This window comes from Eucyclogobius newberryi, unplaced genomic scaffold (assembly GCF_026437365.1).
Source record: "Eucyclogobius newberryi isolate DKJ021-1_F unplaced genomic scaffold, fEucNew1.0.hap1 SCAF_13, whole genome shotgun sequence".
Classification (NCBI taxonomy): Eukaryota; Metazoa; Chordata; class Actinopteri; order Gobiiformes; family Gobiidae; genus Eucyclogobius; species Eucyclogobius newberryi.
In genome coordinates this window covers 29857043-29878752 of record NW_027315757.1, presented here as the reverse complement: position 1 = coordinate 29878752, position 21710 = coordinate 29857043, and the positions used below count along the sequence as shown (strand labels likewise).

The 21710-nt window shown below is 41.1% G+C and overlaps 1 protein-coding gene across 1 annotated transcript; it reads right to left on the bottom strand.

Annotated features, from left to right (window-relative positions):
- Positions 1-895: 895 nt before the first annotated feature.
- Positions 896-20711, bottom strand: tex2 (testis expressed 2). Its single transcript, XM_072443373.1, has 12 exons — positions 20594-20711; positions 9730-11296; positions 8809-9009; positions 7484-7832; positions 5882-6186; positions 5245-5388; positions 5071-5170; positions 4216-4336; positions 3718-3840; positions 3275-3484; positions 2547-2667; positions 896-2274 (listed from the first exon to the last, which is right to left on the bottom strand). The coding sequence occupies exons 2-12, from the start codon at positions 11266-11268 to the stop codon at positions 2119-2121; spliced, it is 3369 nt and encodes a 1122-aa protein (XP_072299474.1). The 5' UTR covers positions 11269-11296; positions 20594-20711; the 3' UTR covers positions 896-2118.
- Between the last annotated feature and the right edge of the window lie 999 nt (positions 20712-21710).

Below are 21710 nucleotides of genomic sequence, written 5' to 3'. Positions count from 1 at the left end.
CAGCCAATCAGAGGACAGCTGCCGCACCGGAAATACTAAAACCACATCCGGGTCACTGTCGGGACTGGCAGCATGGATCTGACTGGCAGTCAGTCTGCAAAGCACGCCCGGTCCTTTCAGTAGAAGAGATATGCACAGTGATGGCTTTAGTGCATTTGCTTTATTAAGTCTTTTGAGTTTTAATATTGCACGTTATATTTTGAATTACGTTGCTTGATCTCTATTTTTATTTTTTTAGTCATATTTTCTTATCTTTCGTTAGCTTTAGGCCTAGTAGTAACCACGTGTGTAGGCCTTGCATACGCACACATTTTCAGGTACGTTATTTTTGTTTTGTATTTAAACAGCAGTGTGTTTCATCTTTACATTTGTTCCGTTCTCTGGTGTGAAATGTAGTGATGAAGACTGAGTGATGATATAAGTGCGTTAGACTTCTGATGTTCAAATGAAGTCATCCTTTAAAATCTGACTTGTACAGTTCAAAGGAGGGTTACGTTGGCCGATTTGTCATGAGTTAAATTAAAGATTCTATGTGTTTGCAGGATTGGCTTCACCGCATTCAGACCAACAGAACGGTAAGCATTAAAATGACAAAGAAGAGAGATAAGAATGGGTTTTTGTGATGATCCTTTATGCGTTAGACTTCTGATGTTAGACTGAAGACAAACCAATCTGAAGAACCCACTAAACATTAGATTTTTTTTGTTGTGCGTTCTGTATTAAAATGTTTTTTCTTTCTCTGCAGCTATTCTTGTTGCATTCTGAGACTTCGTTCAGTGTAAAATAAAAATAAACGTTTCCTGGATAAACCCTGAATTTTGTTGTGATGTTTAATTATGATTATACCACCATGTACTGTAATTTGGAGAATACTAGCTTGTGAAGTAGGCCGTACTATTTTCAAGCAAAAGTTTTTATTGATCCACAATGATCAACTAACATTTTGTGACATCACTGAACACAACAGTAATGACAGTATTTTAAGCACTGCAAAAACACCAAAAAAGGGAAACAAATGGAGCATTTGACAAAAAGTAATGGCACAGAATGCATCCACTTCATTCTCAAAACCTGACGGCTCACTATGAGGGAATGTTGGAATTATTTAAAGGCACTTTCTGCCTCATTTCACAATACATCTTAAAACAAAACATATTTTCACATTTTAAAAGCGGCTGGATGTCTTGGCAGACTGGAATAGGCTGTCCTATTAAAGTTTGTAGGCGACAATACAAAGTACAGAGCGAACACAAATACTAACTGCATTCATTAGCTGGATGATTGCTTACATAAATAATATGGCTGATATCCAGTTAAATGAAAACATCCATGTAAGTCTCCTGATGTGATCAAACACCTGTACAGTTCATCTGTTACAAAGAAACAGTGCATCAACTATTGGTCATTCAAGTCCTAGTACGTCTTGTAGTTCTTTCAGTTCAATTGATTGATTGCTTGTTTGCCACCACATACTGTACACACAATACAACAGAAATGCTTTGGTAACAAAAAAACATTACTTTGACTCAAAATAAAAGGTCAAAAAGCACAAATTCCGTAGGTAAGTTTCTTTCCTTTTTTACATTCATCTATAGGCATTGAGCTGTAGTGTTGGTAGAGACATTTATACAACCCTTTAAGCCAGTTTAAGTACAACCTTGAACCTATTCTAAGCACAGCCTGAACGTAAGATGGACACAGTGTCAATATTTTTTGCATACATGACACCTGTAGTGTTGAAATCCCTGCTAGATGATCATTCACAACATTGGGACCAAATTACTATAGAATGCAGACGGTAACATTAATATATATCAATCAAATAAATTACCTCTAAACTGTCAAAAAAGAAAATGTTTAATGGATATGATTAAACATGATGGCTATTTGGTGATCCTATTCAGTGATATCCATGTCTTAGTTTTGGATTTTTTCAAATCACTAAATTATTATACTTTCAGTTTAAGAGCTTTAAAGGCAGCCACTGGCAATTGGACAAAAATGAAAAATACGGAAAGAGACCATTGGGACGACCTTTAGCTGCTGATGGGCCAGGTACTAGTTGTACTGTATATTCAGTCATATTGCCATGATAGTGGTTTACATGTCCTGTTTACATTACGTTTCTAACTCAGAGACCTCAGATTCAGACAATTCTGGGTCCTTCAAGGCCTCGTTTGTCACAGTCACCAGGTTGATATTTGAACGCGTGTCCATCGCTGAGTGCATTAATGGGAGCCACACGTCGTCCATGTTTGGCATCACAAAGATTTTCTGCAGGATGAAAAGACAATGTCAAACTCAGTTATCGTTACGAAAAAACATGGTCAGATGTAGCAATAGAATCAATGACACTAGTGAAACAATCTTCAGTCAAGTGTGAACCTCAATCAAAACAAAAATCCAAAATGAAGGTGTGTGGTAGGACAGTTTACTATTTAAATGGGCATGAATACAGTTATTAGAATCCCACCTGAAGCTTCATACTGTATTGGTGATGGAGGATGTGTAGAACATTGAATGATTAACGACAAAAAATAATTTACCTGAAACTCCTGATTTAGTTTTTTCTCAATCCAGTCAGTTACATGCCCTAAAGTAACTTCTCTTTCACCCAGTTTAGGTCGTGCTTTGAGTTCCAGGTGAGGTGGAGTCCGGAAACCATACCTGACCCAAGAGAAAAAACTGAATTAAAATAGTTTGTTATGTAGTTTGTCACGTTCATGGTGGCAGATTTGTAACTTAATGTAAAATAAATGTTCATATAGGCTTAGATAATAGCAACTACCTTGACGTTGTTAAGATAAGATAAGATAAGCCTTTATTTGTCCACACAATTGGGACATTTCAGTGTTGCAATGCAATTAGGTACAGAAGTAAAAGAACAGATAACTTATAGAAAGCTTAAAAAAAAAAAAACTTAATAGAAAAGCTCTTATAAACAAAACTCTTATAGACAAATCCTTATATTCTTAATAGGCAATAGCAATTAAAAAATAAGATAATAATAGTGGCAAAAGTAAACACTCTTATTTACAGCAGTTATATGGACGGAGAATATTGCACATGTCAATCGTAATGATTTACAGAGTATTACACATGAATATGACATTGCATATGAATATGGGTTAGGGTTATGAAACCAACTGTCTGCATTGCATTTACAATTATAACTCTAACTTTATTTAACCACCAGAGGGAGCACTGGCAAACTGCATATACTAGTGAACAGCGTCTAAGTTGGAAAATATTGGTTCTTAAGAGATAAAAGTACCATATTCTATCTGTGGGAGGGGGTGGGATGTTGACAGCCAAAGTCCCCTTGCACTCTTGCACTTCCACAGTGAGCAGCAGAGGCGTATTAGACACCTCCTCCATCTTCTTCTTGATGAATTCTGTTTCTGTAGCTTTCTGGAAATATTTAGACTTGGCGATTTTGTCCACAAAGCGCATGATCTTACTCGGCCGGTGCCCTCCCACGTAGCTGCAATGAAAAAAGAAGGAGGGGAGGCAAGAAATGAGTCAGGTTCATAATTAATTCATACTAGCATCTCCTGCCTCTCAGCACCCACTCAAAGATGCTGTGTGATGGCGTTATAGCAACAGTAAGCACTAGACATGTGCAGATAAATGGGTGGTGTAAATGTAGTGGCCAGAACAGCATGCGCCATTACACAGATTCTCTTCATTTTTGGTTTTAAATTGTGTTAAGCTCACCCCTCGGCTCCAGGTAAAATTGTTTTGTCACTAAGCAACTCGGGTGGCTCCTCCTCATCTGATGAGCCAGCACTTGAGGATTCCTCATCACTGTCCGCTAAACAGTAGGTCCGGGGCCTGGACCTGTCAAGCAAAGATCTACTTTACATACAGCAGCAAGCACACATTCTCAGTTTGTTTGTTTTTTTCCACCTTGCATTCCTTAAATGTATATGTTTTATTTATACTATTTAATATTGTTTATGATAAATTATCCAGGCAACTGGGCAGATATCTGCGTCTTTTCCCAAACTCACCATTGAATGTGTAAATCCACAGGGGTTTGCATTTAGAGAGAAGATTGGCGGAGGAAGAAAAGGGGCAAAAGAACCAGCAAAATAGGGATGTATGAATAACACGAATACTAATATGACTATCTCAGCCTTTGTAAAAGTAAAAACAGACTTTAAATTTTACACATGGATTTCATTAATTTCTTAACTTAGATCTGTGACTCACCATTCTTTGCCTTGCTCTCCAAGCCCCTCGCCCTCCTTTCCCAGGCGAGCAAGGTTCATCTTGGTTTCTAACGTCATAAGGAAGGACCCTGTGTAATTGATCTCCAAATCAAACCACAAACCTAAAGACAAAATTCAAATATAGTAAGTATTAAAAGAATATGTACAATATTACACAGACACAAACAAATGTTTTCAAGACGTTTGCCCAGTGAACTCCCAGTCCACACTTAATATAAAAATAGAATGTAATTTTTAGGTTGGTGTGGCAATGTAGTGTAATGACACTGTAACTTTCAATTAGAAGGTAAACATTTTATAGTCAGTTATTAATCAATAGTATATTATTAGATGATCAAACATCGTCATCAGTGCATGATGATTTAACTTTAACTTTAACCATCTATGGCCATGTTCTTCAGAGCTCGACAAAAGGTATTACTCAGATACTAATTATGTGCTTGGATCCAGTGACAGAGCGTTATGAGTAAATGTGTGTGGGTGTACTTTTACAGACGCATCACACTCTCTGCTGGGGACAGTGGCTGCCGGGGGAAACAGAAATATGTCAACAAAGATGTCCCTCCTCCATAACTGCTCTAGCAAAATTTGGTCTCAATCCTGTGTTTGTACTGTAATTGCAAGATGGGATCAGCAGATGGAGATTTATGCCACTGGATATGGCTTTTTTAAACTAATTTACTTTCATTATATTAAGTAATTATTTGTAATTACTGTAATTATGGTAACTGAGCATGATATTTTGAGGGAAGAGACTCGAGGGTGGACAAAGTCATTTTAAAAGTTCAAAACAAAGAAGATGCATTTGTGAATGAATGCAGTGGAGCAGCTCTACCTTGGTGGTCCACAGACGGTTTGGAGGCCATGAGGATCTTTGGGATGGAACAGCCCATGTCTAGTTCAGTCAGAGTCAGCTCATTCATAACGTAGGGCAGCTGAAAAAAGAAGAAACACATCAAAGCAAACCACATTGTTTCTTAGCTGAGTCTTAACTTGTACTTTTACTCACTCGGATCTTACTGAGCTTCATTTGGATCTTTTTTGAGACAACGTCAGCCCAATACTTCTCACCAAGAAAGTCCCAGAAGATCCTCCCCAGAAAAGCGTTGACCCAGGCCTCTGGCTCTGCAGGGCCTTCTGAGATCCTTGGTTCCTGAAGCCAAACAAACAAGTTAATTACTAAAATGTTGAAATGAGGGATTTCTGTCTCTGAAAAAGGTCTGAGGTAGTTTTGGGGCTGATGTGACGGATAACAGATAATGGTATTAAAACAGATCATTTGTTTGATTATCTATTAGTGTGATTATTCCAATTAGTTCAATGCTATCTACTACTGCTTACTATAAGCCAAGGTTGCATAGATTTGCTTTACTTTTTTCTATTGTAATCATAATTTTGTATGGAATTTGATGAAACACCTTTAAAAAAGCACTGATGCATGAAACTGAAAATAAATAACAGAATGTTTATAATAGGCTAAAAACGCAGTTGTTTGTGTTGTTCTTTAAATAAAGTATATTCCACAATAATGATTCACAGAATTAGATTCAAATACAATATAATCACTAGCTATAACCACCCAAAGATCATCCTCAGTATGCAAATATCAATGCTAACGTGCACGCCCATTGTGTTTTACGTCTTGCCTTTCTAGCTGCTTTGGGGCTGCCCTCAGGGCTGTTCCCAGAGCTGTCTTTGCCAGTGGGACTTCTGGGCGGAGCTTGTGTGGTGACATATTTGGCCATGTAGACATTATAGTCTAAGAGCATCTTTTGTTTGGCCCCGGTGGAAGGACAGGGCAGTGAAGTGGTGATGGTGGGCGGAGGGTCTTTGCTTCTCCCTTGGATCTGGGACACCTCTTCGAGACTTCCCCGACTGCTGCTCCGGCTCTCTGCCTCCAGGCACACGGACATCTGAGGACTGCCGCTGCGGCTGTGGACAGGCAGGAAGGCTATGGGGGGACAAGATCACAATAATACTACTTACTTTCTTTGGTAAATATTCAAAAGGTAATCACATCACACACAACATTGTAATACATTAAAAAACAAAATGGCAATATGTACATAATATTAAAATTATGGTTTTGGAGATACACATAATAAAATAAAAATGAGTATATACTCTATATATTAAGAAAACTATTAAAAAGTTGCAAGAAGAGCTTATTTAAAGTTGTAACAGTATAATATTGGTATAAAAGGGTATAAAGTTATATTTCTGCAAGTCTCTGTTGTCATTTTACAATACTTTCACATTTGTGAGATACTTGAATGTCAAGCAAGGCGTCTATTTACACATTTTAGACAATTTGATGGATCGCAAATATGATATGATCAGATTATAGTTTTTGGGATAATCCAAAATACACAAATATTGCTTTGTATCTATTTTAGCTTCCCCTCTTAGCTTCCACACACATACGCAGGCCGACATACTTAGATACAGACGTTTATGCTCAGCCACAGTGTTAGCATCGCTTTAGTATTCTTCACAACGCTGACCTTTATAAAACATCCTTTCTATGTCTTTAAGAATAGCGCTATTATCATTGTCATAATAACAGCTGTATCTGCAAAACTGCTTATGCTCCGTCTCTTCTGTAATAAATACACCCCTGAGTAATCTCTTTCATCCTCTACGAGTGTATAGCAACCTTTCCTTTTCAATAGGCCTTATCCTCGGCGGTTTACATCCGAAAGGGCCAGTGCTGCCTCTCTATGTGAGAGTAATCCTGCTGACCCATTCACGCACCCCGCCTTTCATTCACTCTGAGGATTGACCTTGACTAAGATGGGGTTTACACACAAATCTAACCAAGCAAGAAGGTTCATGGGAAATGAGGCATGCACTAAAGAGGTACAATTTACAGAAAAGGGTGGATTAAAAATAAACATATAATGGTATTACAAATTTGAGGGACGATGCAGACTGTGAGCATTTACCTTCTTACCACAGGATAGACGGTTCAAATCGTCTCTAAAGTGCATCCAAATTGGTACACAATATTGGTTAACGGGGAAAAAGGAAATCTTGACTAAACTGGATTTAAGACAAGCCCAAACCAGCGTTTAAACCAGAACAAAAGCAAGACAAAACCTAGAAATAAACTGGACCAAACTAAATTAGAAGCCTATATTTCTGTATGTTATGTTACTGTATTTTATTGATTTCCCTCTTAGTTCACAAATTGTTAAATATATTGTTTGAAAGTATAAATGTGAGAGTGTATAACGTCTCAGTCTCACCACTCTTACTGACTGCCGGCAGACGAGATTCCGATTTCACCCGCGATGCCAGCAGAAATCTCCGAAACCATTCCTCCTTTTCCCGCCCGGTCCTCCCGAACAGGTAGATGGTCAAATCCCCTCCTCCTGAAGCGCGTCGTTTGAGCTCATCTGCTGATCCTTCCACTTTCTCACATCTGTCCACCTTTTCCACCTTCTCGCCGAGTCCTGTGGCTCTGTCCTCCGCAGCGTCCGCCCTCTCCCCCTGCGCCTTGGACAGGAAGTCGTCCTGTTTGCCCAGCTCGATGCAGATGGGATACTTTTTATTCCACACTCTCTTTCTCGCCAGACTCTGGGGCATCAGGTAGATCTGTAAAATATAAATCCACATTCAGCAGATGAGGACTCTAACTATAAGAGAATATATAGTATTTACAGCCAACTTTGTATGGTTATGGCACCTCTCATAAATGATGAGAGGTGTTGATATCATACATTAATATGTGTGTGTTCAATATACATGAATTGTGCCACGCTCCCTAGTGTCATCAATATGTTTCTGCTTCCTGTAATTTTCCAGAACAAACAGTAAATCATTTATATTTACAGGTATTATCCCACCAAATAAATTCAATATGTGAAAATCATAAAAACTCTTAATACGAACTTTAATGCAAGCTAAATTTTTCCTCAGTTTAGTTCAGAGCCTTTCTGCCACCAGCTTGTCTCTTCTTTGCCTTGAATGTTTAACAGTATGGCATTAAACATATCTATCTCCATGGAGACAAGCACATGGCACCGGCCCACACTTACAGGACAATTAAATAAATGTAAGATGAATAAATTGAATGCCCTACTGTGGAGTATCCCAGGCAAAACAATGACATCTCCATGGAGACAATAAGCAGACCCTCTACAGCCCTTTTACACAGTGCACATTTAATCATAAGAAAGGTGGAAATCTCCATATGTTTAAAAGCCTCTCAATAAACACAACTTACAACATATGAACTAATCAAATGTGTAACTAAACGATTCCGACGCCTCGAGTTTGCATTTAGCACAGTGACATATGGACCTGCAGCTGTGTGCACACGACCAGTAGAGATATTAATACGACCAGTAGAGATATTAATGCTCTGTTTATACACAACCCGCTGCCTCTGTCAAAATGAGTCGTTCTCACACTGACCTTTCAGCAAACATACTCCAAAGGCAAAGGCAGATAGGAGGAGACATGTGCTTGATGTCGCAGCAATTTAAGCTCAAGTGAACTATAACATACAAAGGGTTATGGCCCGCAGGCGCAAGCAGCAAAGCATCAAAATTGCCAGATGAAAACTCACTCTGCTGTTGGTCAGGTCATAAATCTTTTGGCTGACATAAGTGACGTCCGGTTTGGGTTCGTTGTGGGTGGCACGGCGGGAGATGTTGCGGTTTGGTTTGGACAGGCGCAGCACGGAGCCCTCCAGACGCACGTACACAGAGTGGGTGAGCGTGGCGTGGTACATCTCGGGATCATAGTTCGTGATCTCGTTCATCCAGCCCTAGGAAAGAGGAGGGGGACACTGTCAATAGTATTATATGCAAGATTTAATTAAACATTTTCTATTTTCCCATTTTATAGTGACAAAACTGCTGCGTCCTCTCCATATGCTCCTCTTATTGCAGTAGTGAAGTAACAATAGAGATAAACATAGGCTGCTTAATAGCTTCGCTGTTGCTCTTCTCTCCCCACGAGGCATTATACAAGGCTATAATCTGCTGCTTTATTGGTCTCAATGAGCAAAGGCAGTTCAGATGCAACATGAGTTTGTGCAAAGAATACAATACAAGGTTGTTAGGATGATGTAATTGCACAAGTTCTGTATCATTGAGGCATTAAATATGTTCCTCACATTGTATATGTGTGTCTTTGGAGGCTAAAAGAACAAGCTACTTTTACACTTTCGGCCTTGGCTTACGCTGCATCTGTCATTTTAATGGGGGGATTCAAGGGACAAATCAGTGATGTTATATTTGTTTAATTGTATAGCACTACATTCAAATAACTCAGTATTTCCAATGTATTTTTCTGGATGAATATATTGGTATTATGCTCGTTAGTTACCTCAACACTGGCTAGTCCCTGAAATGCCATGAAACTACTGGTATTTGAAATTCCATGGTAAAAAATAGTAGGAAATGATGCTCTTCATAGTCATTCCTTTTTTTTTTAACATATACAGCATTTGAAACATTGACTCCTTTGCTCATCTCATTCTCACCTTGAATATTCCAGGTTCCTTTATGTCCAGCTGAGCCACATTCCAGTTGTCTAGCCTTCGTCTGCCTCTCCTCGTCCCGGAAGAGATCGAGATCCGAGGCGCAGACAGCCACAATACCAGGAGGGCCAGCATAAACCCCGCCATCACCCCGTGTATCACAGAGTACATGTACGCGGGCAAAGGCAGGATTAAATACCAGTATACTAATTGTGTTAAGAGAATGAGCCCTGTCACTGGAATAGATTCTACTTCATATGTTTCCTCTTCCTCTAATTCCCACTCAGACAGTCCAGCCACAGTTTCGGGGTGCCTGCAAAGTGTCTGACTGCCATCGGGCGTTTCCGTATCTGTACATATGTCAAAGTCCTCGCTGTACAGCTCACAAAAATCTTCGTCTTCCTGTCGGGCCACAAGTGCCGACATGGAGCAGCGGCCAAGAGTCAGAGAGGGCGATTTGGACAACGGGATTGTCGGTAAGGACGGAAAGGAAAAAAAGACAGACTCTGGTGGTTTTCCAATGGGGGTTTCTTCATCCTCCTCCTCCTCAGCCTCGGCGCTCTCCTCTTTGATGCTGTAGCTGCTGTTTGCGTCAGAGTGCCCGTTCACCGCTCCCGCCCCGCTGAGTTCAGACGCGCTGGACGAAAGGGATTTGCCCCGATGACCCGACGCCCCGCCGCCCGCGCCCATCCCGCCGCTCTCATCGCCTATGATCTTACTGAAAAGCTGCATGGGATCCGACATCACCTCTGATAGCCTCCGTTTGGTGTCTTCGATTTTGGCTTCCACCTCCTGCACCTTGAAAAATGACCTGCCGTCGGGCGACATGATGGGAGAAGAGGGGGCTGTTTTGGAGTCGCCCCTCGATTGGGTGACAACGACCGGCGTGGTGGACATGCGCGGTTGGGAGAACTGTTTGAAAAGCTGCATGTTGCGGGGCGGCGGTCGCGACGGGGCATGTTGGTAAGAATGCGAGCCTTCCGGATCCTTTGAAGCGTCCGTGCTCAGAGATTTGACGAAGGATTTCATCAAGTGGCGATGGCGGACGTGGGTGGGCGCGACTGTAGTGGGCACGGGCGGTGGTTCTCGGGATTCAACTTCATTGGACAAGGACCGCACTAAGCTCAGGAAAGGTTTGGAAGAGGAGAGTGGAGTCGTTTTACAAGGAGACGATGTGTGAGAGCTAGTGGAAAGGCTAACCAGGGGTCTTTCAGAGGGCCAAGACGAGCTGGCGTTTGCGACTGTGGGGTTTTGGTGTGGCTGGGATGAAGTAATAGTCATGGCTGCTGAAGAGGATGAAGATGGTTCTTCTGCTAATGGCTCGAACAGTAGCTCTTCCCTGGTCTCCTGCCCCGATGCCTTTGGGAGATACAGCTCCTCCTCTTCGTCATCCTCCTCCTTCCCCAGTGCAGAGAAGTGGATGGTGATGGTGTCCCGCGAGTGAGAGCGTTGGACCTGGAGCTTAGGACCAGGGATCTGACGCTGGGGTAGGGTGTCCCCATGTTGGCCAGGCCCCCTACCGCTGCTGCCCTGAGCGCTCATCACCGGCCTGCACAGGGCTCACAGCTCACTGTAAACAAACAAACAAACAAACAAACAAAGAGAAATGCAGTCAGTTATCATGCATGTTTCATATAAATATACTCGATACTGGACCTTCAATGGACAAAAATGTATGAAAAATCTAAATCTCAACTCAATCTATTTAGAAGTAAACTGTATGAACTGTATAAATAAGAATAAATTGTCTTAAAAACAATCCAACACTAAGCCAGCACTAACTTCGGATGTTGTTGCCTTTGTGGAGTTTTGCAATATAGTATTTTAGACTGTAGCAGGTCTGTGTGTGACTGTAGCAGGTCTGTGTGTGTGACTGTAGCAGGTCTGTGTGTGACTGTAGCAGGTCTGTGTGTGACTGTAGCAGGTCTGTGTGTGTGACTGTAGCAGGTCTGTGTGTGTGACTGTAGCAGGTCTGTGTGTGACTGTGGCAGGTCTGTGTGTGTGACTGTAGCAGGTCTGTGTGTGACTGTAGCAGGTCTGTGTGTGTGACTGTAGCAGGTCTGTGTGTGACTGTAGCAGGTCTGTGTGTGACTGTAGCAGGTCTGTGTGTGTGACTGTAGCAGGCCTGTGTGTGTGACTGTAGCAGGTCTGTGTGTGACTGTAGCAGGTCTGTGTGACTGTAGCAGGTCTGTGTGTGTGGCTGTAGCAGGTCTGTGTGTGGCTGTAGCAGGTCTGTGTGTGTGACTGTAGCATGTCTGTGTGTGACTGTAGCAGGTCTGTGTGTGACTGTAGCAGGTCTGTGTGTATGGCTGTAGCAGGTCTGTGTGTGTGACTGTAGCAGGTCTGTGTGTGACTGTAGCAGGTCTGTGTGTGTGACTGTAGCAGGTCTGTGTGTGACTGTAGCAGGTCTGTGTGTGTGACTGTAGCAGGTCTGTGTGTGACTGTAGCAGGTCTGTGTGTGTGACTGTAGCAGGTATGTGTGTGTGACTGTAGCAGGTCTGTGTGTGACTGTAGCAGGTCTGTGTGTGTGACTGTAGCAGGTCTGTGTGTGTGTGACTGTAGCAGGTCTGTGTGTGACTGTAGCAGGTCTGTGTGTGTGACTGTAGCAGGTCTGTGTGTGACTGTAGCAGGTCTGTGTGTGACTGTAGCAGGTCTGTGTGTGTGTGACTGTAGCAGGTCTGTGTGTGTGACTGTAGCAGGTCTGTGTGTGTGACTGTAGCAGGTCTGTGTGTGTGACTGTAGCAGGTCTGTATGTGTGACTGTAGCAGGTCTGTGTGTGACTGTAGCAGGTCTGTGTGTGTGACTGTAGCAGGTCTGTGTGTGCGACTGTAGCAGGTCTGTGTGTGACTGTAGCAGGCCTGTGTGTGACTGTAGCAGGTCTGTGTGTGACTGTAGCAGGTCTGTGTGTGTGACTGTAGCAGGTCTGTATGTGTGACTGTAGCAAGTCTGTGTGTGTGTGTGTGACTGTAGCAGGTCTGTGTGTGACTGTAGCAGGTCTGTGTGTGTGACTGTAGCAGGTCTGTGTGTGACTGTAGCAGGTATGTGTGTGTGACTGTAGCAGGTCTGTGTGTGTGACTGTAGCAAGTCTGTGTGTGTGACTGTAGCAGGTCTGTGTGTGTGACTGTAGCAGGTCTGTGTGTGACTGTAGCAGGTCTGTGTGTGTGACTGTAGCAGGTCTGTGTGTGACTGTAGCAGGTCTGTGTGTGACTGTAGCAGGTCTGTGTGTGTGACTGTAGCAGGTCTGTGTGTGACTGTAGCAGGTCTGTGTGTGACTGTAGCAGGTCTGTGTGTGACTGTAGCAGGTCTGTGTGTGTGACTGTAGCAGGTCTGTGTGTGTGACTGTAGCAGGTCTGTGTGTGTGACTGTAGCAGGTCTGTGTGTGTGACTGTAGCAGGTCTGTGTGTGACTGTAGCAGGTCTGTGTGTGACTGTAGCAGGTCTGTGTGTGTGACTGTAGCAGGTCTGTGTGTGACAGTAGCAGGTCTGTGTGTGACTGTAGCAGGTCTGTGTGTGTGACTGTAGCAAGTCTGTGTGTGTGTGTGAGACTGTAGCAGGTCTGTGTGTGACTGTAGCAGGTCTGTGTGTGACTGTAGCAGGTCTGTGTGTGACTGTAGGCCCTGGAACTGAGACGGCTGAGGATATAGTCAAAAGGAAAAGGCATTTCCAAGCTTTGTTTGGTCACTTATAGCATAAATATCGATACAAATATAATATAGAATTATAAACATGACCTAAACCACTCTCTTCTAAAGGCACTGCTTAATGGTTCGATTGTAGACCATAAACAAGTGATCTATATCTATATCATATTCACAATTTTACTGTGTGTGTTACAACAGTGGAATAGATAATAATATACATTGAAAAACTCATCACATCAATTTATTAAAGCCGCAATTAATCCCATTAACTCGTTCATAATTATTTTCAGTAACAAAGCATTGCAGCTTTACAATATTTGGATAACTACAGTGGAAGTAGCTGCGCTCAGTGGCTTCACAGACAAAGGCTTCTTTTATATTCTATGTCAAAAATGGAACGAAGCCCATTCCTCATGAACTTCCCTCGACCATAGCTTTGTGTTGTTACTGGGTTATTGTCCCTGTTTATTCTTCCACATCCCATAAAGCGCATCATCCTCACTTACCACTATCATAAAGACATGCACACAAACGCGCTGCTCAAAATTGCCTCTGATGGATGGAGGGTGGAGGGATGCATCGCGCTTATTTCTGGTGATTGCGTGCCTCAGAAACGCCTTAGGGGCCCCAGGCTGGCACATCGGGAGAAGGACAAACAGTATTTGACTTTCCCAGGCAGGCCATTTACAGTGCTTGTATCATTCCGGCTACGTGTGGCGTGTAAATTTGTCATGGCCGCAGTAGGGGAACGGCAAATTCAATAAAAGCGAGAAATTTAATAGAAAAAAGATAAAGAAAGAAGAAGCGCAATGGGAGAGTCCATGCAGAGGCTGAAGAGTTTGAAGTGATGCTAATTAGCTGAGCACTGCTACGTGTTGCACATAAGCAATCGGAGGGATTTCAATATTTCCTGTCTCCAGAATTGTCAAAAGTATCAAAACGCTGATACTTATTGTTACTAAACCTAGTATCTGCAGGCTACTAATTCAATCATTTTGATACTAAACAAAATTAGATTAACAAGACAAAGACCACATGGTAAAAAAGTAATATTATTTTGGCTTGAAAATGACGCTATTGCCTAAAAATAGTGTGTTTTATTTTGTTGTACTGTATCATTTCCTTCAGTTGTCTTTACCCTGCTCACTGTAAAAAGGCATGTCTTTTATGTATTTGGGAATTATAAAAAACTGTAATGAAATAAAATGCCAGATTGATTCATTTAATGCCAGATGATAGAACATTCCAGAAAAACGCCATACGGTCTCCATGGATACAAGCAGGAGGTGGCCACTAGAAGAGTTAATTTGCAGCTTTAATCAAGATCGAGATCAAGGAATTGATATCAAAAGCCATTTGTTTTTTATCTTGTTATGACAAAAATAAAACAAAAATAAAAAACCCTAATCTCAAGCCAGATCTGTTCCACTATAACCTCCGAAAATGTAAATCACTGACCACTTGCAGGTGTTTTATTCAAAATCACAAAGAAAACAGGACAGTGTTTGTATAAAACAGCATCTGCTCAGGAGTTCATGATGTTCTAAGGTTGCTGACAGACAGAGCGTTTCCAAAGGCAGTGTTTCCGTAGACGAGGACAGACAGCGAACTGGCACAGAGGCAGCACATCCAATTAATCAAAGTGAGCTGCGGCCTCTAATCAGCCCAGACAAGTGTCAGGGAGACAGACGACAAGAGACCAAGTCAGCATCGGACCGAGAAAAACGGACAATATTATCACAATGAATCCAGTCCAAGAACTCACGTTTAGTCCCGGAGCTGCTGCAATGACGCAACAAGAAAAAACACCTTCACCTTGACCCAGATCTTGTCAGAGAGAAGGTTCATAAACAAAGCAGGTTGTAAAGATTATTATACTATTATTCATATTTTAGTACGTTGGTCCATACACAAGATGCGGGTTTAGATTTTCATACAGTGTTTTTCAGTTGTTTCTGTGCAGTAAATGTTATAATTATGATAAAGATTCAGTTCTTTCTAATTGTAAATCATTATGATTTATGTCACAATATAATCGTAATAATGACAAAATGCGTTATTTTTATCGGTTAAACCCTTCTACTTAATTTCAAGTGTGTCTCAAAATATTTATCAATCAATATTTCCATAAATGGCACTGTAAATTTAGAACAGAAAATGTATTGCTGGGTTTCAGATGACATCACAATATTCTTTAGGCCAATAGTATTTTATCTGGCAGTTTTTGACACATTTACACAATTTCGTAAAACTGTAAAACTCCCAAACCTGAGAAATAATAATGTGAGGAAGAAACTGTTTTTTGGTATTTGTGAATAAATTATGTTGTTTTTTTTCTCAGAATAATGGTAACCCTGTTTTATTGATTATGATGAACAAATTACTATTGACAATCCTGTGTATTTTTCACACAAAATAAACATTGAATTGAAAATTGAGGAAAAATTGGGAAATTAAAATGTTATAGTGTTTTGTGTCATATTTTTTGCAGGAGCCACAGCTGATGGACAGATGCAGCGGCAGATTCCATATGTGCCGACGTGCTTCTGACAGGCTCCAGCTGCAGAGATGGATGGGCCCTTACACTGTCACTCCCTCAGATTAATACACTCACTGAGGCTTGTCATCTGCACTGTCCTGGATGTGTAAAGCTGGACTGAAACTGTTAAATAAATGTCTTTTACACTACGTACTTGAACTAGATTTATTGTCCTTCAAACCCATAAAAGCGATGACAACAGTTCTGTCCGTTTGGAGAGATTTTTACATGATCCAGTTCAGTTGTGTTGAATGCAGCTCCGTGATTATCAGACACATGCCACTGTTTTACAACTCTACTTATAGTCCAGGCAAAGTAACTCATTTTTTTTTTTGCATAAATAATTTCTATGAGGTGTCAGAACAACCTAAGAAAACAACCTAAGAAATCCTAGTTGAGGAATTATGTTAAATTCTCATCAATCTGAGATGTGTGCCAATAAGGCGAGGCAACAATACACACCAATGGGGCTATTTTTTTCCTTTACTCCAATAAAAATGAAACTTTACGCAATGAAAGTACCCATGAAAAGTAAAAAAAATTGTATTACAAGTTCCTTTGAAAATACATTTTGATATGCAAATGAGCTATACACAAATCGAATATGCTCAAAATACAGCTTATTTTTTCCTTTACTCCTGCCACAATAAAACTTTACACAATGAAAGTATACATGAAAAGTAAAACATTTTGTATGAGAAGTTTCTTTTGAAATTAATTTTATTATGCACATGAGCTCCACACTTATTGAATATATCCTAATTTGCATATGCAGAAACACCATGCATACTATGACTACCCTCCTACAGACCAGACCCCATCATGGTCCGTGAATAACAGGTTTAACCCATTTCTGGGATTCAAATTCACAACACTGCGGATCCATGGGCAGCACATGTAGCCACAAAGAAAGAGGTGGAGCTTCTCACTTCAATGGTCAATAGACCCGCCTCTGTTATTAAGTTGTTTTAGATCAATATCGTGGTTTACAATGACCAAAATGTAAAACGATGATCTGCTTATGTTACAGTTCAATACTAAGTACCTGATAAAAGCATAATATGTCTTCATTAGAGGGAATATAAATGGACAAGTAATATAATGATCTTCTTGCCATATAAATAAAAGCACTCATTGTTCTTGGTTCCAGACAAAACATTTCTTAAAGGGCCTGTCATTTTGAGCCGTGAATGAGGAACATGTTGAATTGAAGTGTTAGCCCCACTTATTTTTAGCCCCTTCCCTCAATCTGATGTTGATGTTTAATATTCTCTGTCCTTGGTATAGTTCTCATCCAATAAAATTCCTTTTCATAAATGTACAGGCAAAGATCTCAGCAACAAACCTGTGTTTTCCTTTAAACCTTTCAAGAAACTATAGCTAAATGTTTTTTTACCTCGTCCTACATAGATATTTTCATGCAAAACGCCCAGTGCTGATCTTGATAATTTCTTTGTTCTTAGTTAAATTTGAATGCCCTACTAAACTCTTTAAATAAGACTAAACCACACACATGTCACTAAACCACATACATCAGCAGGGGCACAAATGCACAAACACGCAGCACTGGACAGCAGAGAAAAAGAAAATAAAGTAATAACTCACTCACTTCACACAGTATACAAACAAAATAACGGATAAGCCTTATTTGTAGGTGACAGTGTCCTTTTGGTAATTACTGTCAAGGCAGCTCTGACCCAAACGGAGAGGAAGTCACGCAAAGGACGTCCAAAAATAACTCTCTCAAGGTGTTGGTCTCATATCAGCGTTCTGGACACTCGGTGGGAGAGAAGCGATTAAACAAGCGTGGCCAATACAGAAAAAGGCCGTCATTGTTTACGCATGGCGGCTCTTTTCACACTCAAACATATCAACATTAACATTGACAAATAGGAACATATGTAAAGAATGCATCAGTTATTTCATTTTTTTTCTGCAACCGGTGGACAAATCAGTCCCTGGAAAACATAAAAGGGAAAATGGTGCATTCTTCCAGGTATCACTGGTGGATGCTGGATCTAAATTTGTCAGCTGATGAAAGTACTGGTCGCCATGACAACGGTGAAGCGTGCATATTGTTCTGCTGCACTTCTTAAACTGTTTGAGTGGTTTGAGTGGCAGCTTGTCCAACCTTGAGCAGTTTGGTGTGTGCAATATACGTTTAGTTATTTATTCTTTTGTAATTGTAATAAAGTCAGGCTTGCTTTTTCTACCAGTCCAATGTTTTCTAGAGGTGTTTGCACTCTCCAGCTTCCACTCTGCTGCGCTGCCTAAGCTGTCGAAAATGTAATAAATGTCGTAGTTTGGAATAAAAAATGAAAAGTTGTGTTTTTGTTTGAATACCGACTTAACCATGTGCAATTACTGTCATATTCATGTGCAATTACTGTCATACTCACAAGCAATTAAGGCCATATTCATGTGCATATAACTGATGTAAATAAGAGTGTTTACTTACCATTAGTATTAGTATTATTTAGTCTTATGCTAGCTATTTTTAATTTACTTTATTTTATTTTTATCTTTTTATTTTATTTTATTTATTTTCCTCCATTCCCTATTAAGATATGAGAGGAGTTTTGTTAATATGAGTTTTTTGTCTTGTTTATAAGAGTTCTTCTATTAAGTGTGAGGTTTTTTTCAAACTTCCTATAAGTCATCTGTCCTTTTCCCCTGTATCTACTGCGTTGTAACACCAATATTTCCCCATGTGTGGACAATAAAGGAATATCTAATCTTATCTTATCTTATGATGTTGGAGAAATCAAGTACTGTATTCTTAAACTATGACTTGGATCAATTTCTAACGTTTATTCTGTATAATGCAGTCAACAATTCAAAAAAGTTCTTCATGAGATATAACTTTATCACTATATTTGTGTTTGATACGCCTGATAGTGAATGGTCCGATGTGACTGCGCAGCTCGAAAGGAAGAAAAGCACAAAAGCAAAAATGAGCGGCTCCTCACGATATCAACGATCTAAAATCTGCGTTAAAGCTGCCAGACACACAAACAGCTCCAGGGTTTAGTATTAGTCATAATCCTCCCAATTACAAGATGAACAGAGTGATGTGGAAGCAGACAAACATGTCAGTGTGTTTAAGCACTGGGCAACAAACAGCAGCAATCCACAGCCAGCAAGACATGTAGAGCGGCTTTAAAACCACAGAAAAAAACCCTTCCTACATAATTTCAAGTGTTTCTATGTCTTATGTTGCTACATCTGGCAAGTAAGTAACACAACAGTAACATATTGCCCATTAATGGCACAGCATGTAACTAAGATACAGATTTCTGGGCTTGAGTTACTAATACACTGCCTGTCCCAAAAAAAAAGAGCGAACACACACACTAATATTTCTTTGGACCTCTTTTAGCTTTGATTACAGCACATATTCCACATATTCCACATATTCACTGTGGCAGAGTTTCAAAAAGCTTCTGCAATATTAAACGATTTATTTCAATTGCATTATTTTTCACAAACTGATCTCAAAGGGGTTCAGATCTGTAGTAGATTAACCTCTGCTTCTCCTTAGAACTATCTTCTATCCCTACATGAATGCATTGGGTACACTTGTGTACTTTTGTTTTAGTCTTTTAGGCAAATCAATAAGCATTTACTCCCACCCAATTATTTGTTTTTTGCATTCCAGAAGCAAGTCATTGGAGCTAAAGGTGAACTTTGTAACTTTATAATGGTACTGCTTTGATGGACATGTTATTGCTGTGCCTGTAATGTAACAAGGTTTGTGTAAGTCTCTCAATCCTTTATGAAACAATCACTCTAATGACTTCATACAAACCCATTACATTTCTTGACTTTTCAGAGGGAAGCAGCTGCCACTGTTCTGTGTCTGCCCAATCTGTCTGTCCCATCTCGTCAGGACTTCCTCCCTGCTCTTTAACGTCCACTTCCTGTTTTGTGAGATAAGCGCATAGGGAGGAAAGTGCCACCCCGCAACATACTTTCTGCTGAGTTGAAAAGAAACACGCTGAACGAAATGAAAGGGCCATGGTTTGTCGGTTAAGATGTGTGACTTGTGCATAGTCTGATGACAAAGACAAGGCAAGGATGATTCTGTAATGCACTGTATGGGGACAATCTCATGATCTGCCTATGGGGCCATTCAAAACAAAGGAGACCATGGCAGCAAAACAAGCCCAAATCAATTTAAAATGTTAAATATGCTATGTAATTAATATCAGGATGGCGGAAATAAGGAGTATTAGCTGCAGAAATCAACATCAACAGTCTTGGCTGAAGCGGCGAGCTGCTGCTGACTAACAGATGTCTGCCCAGAAACTATAAATGTACTTGTGTGTATTTAAATTTGGGATTAACTTGAATTCAGCCTGAAAATGTGGCCAGCTGCTGAACATAAATATGAGCCAAGTGCACGACACTTTGAGCCACGTTTCTGTGGTTCACTTTGTCTCTTGTGATAAAGAGCCGTCCAGCCCCTTATTATCAACACACAATTGCTTTGTCAGAGAGTCCAGCTGCCACTGTTTGCCTTCACCCTGGCAGCAGTTTGACTATTTAGACTGTATTCTCTTCAGTGCCCACAAAACAAAGATTTATATGAAGCAATCTTAGGAAAATTAGCTTTAAAATCTCAGTAAATCAACTAAAAATTCTTGCACCAACCTCACAGAAGCAGAGGAGGGAGAGCCTATACCTACCTTGATATTTTAGAGACATTCAATCTTCTCCTGCAGCACGGCCGGCTCAGACACAGGCCCCGCACAGCCATGGATCATGAGGCAGCTGACATGCCTGGGAATAAAACATAGTGGGGGGGGAAATATGTCAGAGGCAAGACACGGGGCTGACTCATCTCTCCAAAGCAAATGCACTTTTAGCCCAAAGGACATTAAGGAAAGCACCAGTAACCAGTCCCACGTGAATAAACCAACCCCTTCAAAACAAGTTCAGATGAGGACAGCCAGGAAATAGGTACACATTATATAATAGATGGAACAAACTGGGCCTGATCTCTGAATAAAAGGGCCTTATGAAGTGACTTGGACATCAGGGTACAGCTGATCGATGTCTCATGATCTCAGACACTGGAGGAGGGAGGGCTCCACACAGACCTGAACAACACTAACAGGGCAGCATGTTTGGATTAAACTAGATGTGACAGTGCATTTGGTCCAATCAAAAGGGAATGCAGTAGATTTATGTTGTGGACAGAGAGTACGTGCAACACAGAGACGTTTCAAACTCATAGGATTCAGCTTCTGCAGACAAACACGACACTGATGCTTCCAACAGCACACCATTCTTTGTCACGCTCACATTTTATAAGGCGATAATCCCAGTTCATTCATAACATGGCCTCGGTTTCTGCTTAACACACACACACACACACACACAATATCTACCTTTGTCTTACCTTTTAGCCGTCCATCGCATCATCTGTGAGCGGGACACGGCGCAGCATCCTTAAATCTGAGTCCAGGGATGAGGTTTCACCGTGAGGGCCAGCGAGAGGAGAGCGGGGTCCGGTCCGCGGGATGCGAGGTGGAGGCGCGGTGTGTGGACGCGCCGCTGCTGCACTGTGAGCGGCCGGGGACCAGTGCTCCTCCGTGATTGGGGCTGCTGGGCGCCACTCCCCCTCCTCACGGCTCTCAAAAGGCTGTTTACACTCGCACGGGCTGATTCATATTTGATTGTGTTGCAGCAGTGTCAGTGTCAGTTGCGTCATGGCGTTGCAGTGTGTCAAAAGACGCGGGTTTCCCCTCCGCGGACAGACGGTGGAGGAGCCTCCACCCCGCGCCCTCCTGTGAGACGTGT

Coding starts and splice junctions, on each gene's coding strand:
- tex2 (XM_072443373.1), bottom strand. CDS start 11,268: ATGAGCGCTCAGGGCAGCAGCGGTAGGGGGCCTGGCCAACATGGGGAC. Junction 9,010..9,729: donor AGGAACCTGGAATATTCAAG/GTGAGAATGAGA, acceptor CCTCTTTCCTAG/GGCTGGATGAACGAGATCAC. Junction 3,485..3,717: donor ATTTTACCTGGAGCCGAGGG/GTGAGCTTAACA, acceptor TTTTCATTGCAG/CTACGTGGGAGGGCACCGGC.